The 4,661-nt window shown below is 38.1% G+C and overlaps 1 protein-coding gene across 1 annotated transcript; it reads left to right on the top strand.

Moving 5' to 3' along the window:
• The first annotated feature begins 3,905 nt into the window (after window positions 1–3,905).
• LOC118072232 (secreted RxLR effector protein 161-like) lies at window positions 3,906–4,661 on the top strand. Its single transcript, XM_035091922.1, has one exon. It carries the CDS (start codon window positions 3,906–3,908, stop codon window positions 4,659–4,661), a length of 756 nt encoding a protein of 251 aa, XP_034947813.1.

Raw genomic sequence — 4,661 nt, forward strand, 5'->3', positions numbered from 1 at the left:
AATCTTTACCGTACATTAAACGTCGTTAACTTCTAACTCTTTTTTAATTATTTCCAACAGGTTATGGGCCCATAGATTAAAAGTTTAACATTTAGTGTAATAAAGGATCGTACAGTAGTAAATATTTCGTAATTTCATCGAAAATCGCCCTGAGAAAAATGGCTATGACTAACCTACAAATTGAAAAGTTAGCCGGGCGGGAGAATTATTCTACTTGGAAGTTTGCGGTGAAATCCTATCTTCATCATGAAGATTTGTGGGAATGCGTCGATCCCTGCACCAAAATCGACAAGATATAAAAGCCAAGTCGAAAATCATTTTGTTGGTGGAACCAATAAACTACGTCCATATTAAAAATGCACAGTCATCAAGAGAAGTATGGATTTAATCAGCATACCACTGGATAACTGCGCAAGCGTCGAGGAATATGTGAATCAAATCATGAGTACCGCATATAAATTACGAAATATCGGTTTTCAAGTTGATGACGAATGGTTGGGAACACTCATGTTGGCGGGTTAACCTGTTAATTATAAACCGATGATCATGGGTTTGGAAAGTTCCGGCATCAAAATTTCATCAGACTTCATTAAGACAAAACTTTTACAGGAAGTGAAAGTTTCCGCATCTTCAGCGTCATTTACAAAGCACAAGAATACCTCTAAAAACAATGCCACGAGAAAAGGAAGAGGGCCTCGCTGTTTTAATTGTAACAAATATGGACATTTTAAAAATCAGTGCACAGAGAAGACTTCAGAATCTAATCGAAACCGTTTTTCAGCTTACAGCAATGTAAATAAAGATGAATGGTACATTGACTCAGGTGCTACAATGCACATGGCGAGCCGTTCTGACTGGATGTATGATATACAAGCATCTCCGATTCAGCAAATTAAAGTAGCTAATAATGATGCAGTGTCTGTGCAAAATATGGGTAATGTAAACATTTAAACTATTTTTTGCAAGGATGAATGCCCGATCCAGGTAAGAAATGTTTTATATATTCCTGAGCTGAGTGTAAACTTGTTATCAGTCAATTAACCAAGAATGGTTGTAAAGTGGAATTTACTGACATGGGCTGTAATATTTACAATGCCAATAAGATTCTTATAGCAAATGCAAGACTATTCAATAACATGTATAAATTGAACACTGTGTCTGTGAATGCTTATGCTGTTGCTTGTGAAAATAAGACTGATATTATTACATAGCATACGAGAATGAGGCATTTAAATTTGGTTGATGTAAAGAGGTTAGAATCATGTGCTGAGGGTATAACTATCACAAATAAAGATATTAATACGGTTTGCATACCATGTTGTGAAGCTAAACAAACACGATTACCGTTCAAGAGCAAAAGCATTACTAGAAATAGTACATACAGATCTATGTAGTCCGATGGAGACATCATCTGTAGGTGGTGCGAAGTACTTCATAACCTTTATAGATGACTATTCCCGTAAAGTATATGTGTATTTTCTCAAGAACAAAATGGATATTAAGTCAGTGTTTCAAAAATTTAAAGAAGAAGTAGAAAATAAATTAGAGAAGAAAATAAAATAGTAAGAAGCGATAACGGAAAAGAATACTGTAATTAAGAATTCTCTGTTTTTTTAGCAGCTTCCGGCATCAAACATCAGACCAGTACTTCCTACACGCCTGAGCAGAATGGTGTAGCGGAACGGATGAATCAGTCATTGGAGGAACGAGCAAAGTGCATGTTATTTGAAGCAAAGCTGCATAAACAGTTGTGGGCAGAGGCGGTCACTGCTGCAGTTTTTGTCATAAACAGATCACTATCACGGGTTTTGGCTGAGGTAACTCCCTATGAAAAGTGGACTGGTAAGAAACTAAACTCATTGAATAATGTGACACAGTAACCTGTACTTACCAAAGACCTTGTCAATATTCCTGTAAGTGAAAAGGATGAGGTGACATCCGTGGACAATACACTGCAGAGTGAGACCCAAGATGAATCATCATCACCCTCGAGTACTGACTCATCTTTTAATAGTTGTGTGTTGAATATAATGACTGATGATGAAACATATTATCCCAGTTTCAATGATGATAGTAGTGTTGGTAGCTTTACAAGAAATATCACCCTTAGATCTCATCAGAAACACAATAATTTTATGTGTGTTGAGCAGATTTCAGATCCACTAAATGTTGAAAAAGCCTTGTCGGGCTCTGATGCTGAATACTGGGAAACAGCAATGGATGAGGAGTATCAGTCATTATTAGTGAATAACACATGGGATATTACTACTCTTCCAGACAACAAACGCCTCTTACCATGCAAATGGGTTTACAAAAAGAAGACTAATGAAAATGGAGAGATAGTGGAGTAAAAAGCACGGCTTGTAATTAAAAGTTGTTTTCAAAGACCTGGGGTAGACTACACAGAAGTATTTTACCAGTGATAAGGTACGCTTCTTTAAGATATTTGTTTACCTTGGCAGTTAGATTTGATTTAGACATCTGTCAAATGGATACAGTATCAGCTTTTCTTCAAGGCGGCATAGAGGAGAAGATCTACATGATGCAACCACCACTGTATGAGAATGGTAAACAAGTATGTCGGTTAAGAAAATCATTATATGGATTAAAACAGGCAAGCCGGCAATGGAATAAGGAGCTTAGTTCTACACTTAAAGGAATAGGTCTATTACAAAACAAGTTAGATCCTTGTATATATTATGAAATGGTAGACAACAATAACAATATTTTTCGAGCTACCTATGTCGACGACATAATTTTACTGACGAATAATATTGAGTCCAAAAATCATATTACAGAAAAGTTAAAAAAAACAATTTAAGATAAAAGATTTGGGAAATATAAATTATTGCATTGGTATTCATGTAGAAAGAGACAGAGAGAATGGAGTCATTCATTTAGATCAGAAAAAATACATAAGAGAAGGTGTTCTGACTTTGAGTCGGCTGAGTGAGAAGTCGGGACTTCGTGGACTGTATTTTTCAGGATGATTGGATGCTAGAACAGTCGGGACTTTTGAACGGTGTAAATGAGTTGGCTGACACTATTTAACAGTAACAGTTAACGATTTATTAACACTAAAATCACAGTAACAGAAAAAAAACAATAAAGGAGTTTTTGAGTTGTCTGTACAGCCTTGAGTTCACGAAAATTTCACACAAAGTTCACTGCTGAGTTGACTGATAAGTAGAGGATCACAGGAAAGTTGTAAGTTTTCCTGTACTGGTCTCTGCACCAGGAGTAGCCTGATTTTTTTGAGTAGTCTGAGTTTCATTGTGTTGGCGTCAGCCACACAGACACAAGCGAGTTGTTCGTGTATGGACCTTGTGTGTGTGTCTGTCCATGAGGCCGTGAGGCGTCGAAGCCGACATCATTCGCGCCTTTTGTTAGAAGGTGCTGATGCGGACCAACATGAGCTTCCTGAGGATGTCTTCTAAGAGGTAGACTGCCTGATGAGTTCACAATCATCACTATAGATGATTAACTGGTGAGTTAGTCCATGTCAGAGGAGTTGTCTGGGTTTTCACTAGAGAGTTCGACTGCGTGAGCTCTCTGCTAGTACACAGGTACCGAGTTGACTGTTACAACGAGTTGTCTGTGGGTTGGCATCGTCCGATGATGCCCAAGAGCCGTCCGAGTACGAGCTACGTACGAATACTCGCAGTAACCGGCGAATACTGACTAATACATACCGTTTTTCCCGTAACCTCTGCGTTCTCGAAGCTTCTAGGCCCTTCGAGAAGGGACATATACGTCTAGAAATTAATTAGAGTTGTCTAATTGGCGAACATGAGTTGGCAGGAGAGACCTTGAGTCATCTAATTATTCGGTGGGGAGAAAAATGTTAGGGCCGTCGATAGAGTACCTTAGACCAAGTCAGAACAGAAGGACTAAATAAATATGGCATGTCTGATTGCAAAAGTGTTAAGATTCCAATAGATATCAATACAAAGTTAAAAAGTACATCTGAGGAATCAAATACATTGAATGGAATCTCTTATCAAGAAATTATTGGATGCTTGTTGTATATTTCACACATTACTAGGCCAGATATAAGTTTTGTGATAAATTTATTGAGTCAATACAATCAGAAACCTGAAATGGCACATTGGATATTATTGAAGCGAGTTATGCGATATTTAAAAGGTACTGAAGATAATAGATTGAGTTATAAACAAAATGCAGAGGAAACTATGACTCCTGGCTTCTGTGACACAGACTGGGCAGGTTCAGAAGATCACCGACGTTCGTGTACTGGGTACATCTTCTTGTTTCAGGGAGGAGCGATTAGCTGGAGTTCTAAACGCCAGCCAACTGTTGTGCTATCGACAACCGAAGCAGAGTATATGTCTTTGTCGTCCTGTGTTCAAGAGTCTATGTGGCTGAAGCAACTACAAGAAACGTTTTGGCCTCTACTGAAGAATGAAGCAATGATTATCTACAGCGATAATCAAAGTTCTATTAAACTATCGAAATCCGATGGCTATCATTCCAGAACAAAGCATATAGATGTGAGGCATCATTATGTACGTGACAAAACTGTTGAAGGGGCCATTGATGTGCAATATATACAAACGGACTTGATGGTAGCAGATGCACTCACTAAAGCGACATCACATGCTAAACTGGCATACTGTGCCTCCACGATAGGGTTGATTTGA

The sequence above is a fragment of the Chelonus insularis genome, unplaced genomic scaffold (assembly GCF_013357705.1).
Source record: "Chelonus insularis isolate UGA/USDA-ARS -01 unplaced genomic scaffold, ASM1335770v1 contig_8_pilon, whole genome shotgun sequence".
In the NCBI taxonomy this organism is placed as follows: Eukaryota; Metazoa; Arthropoda; class Insecta; order Hymenoptera; family Braconidae; genus Chelonus; species Chelonus insularis.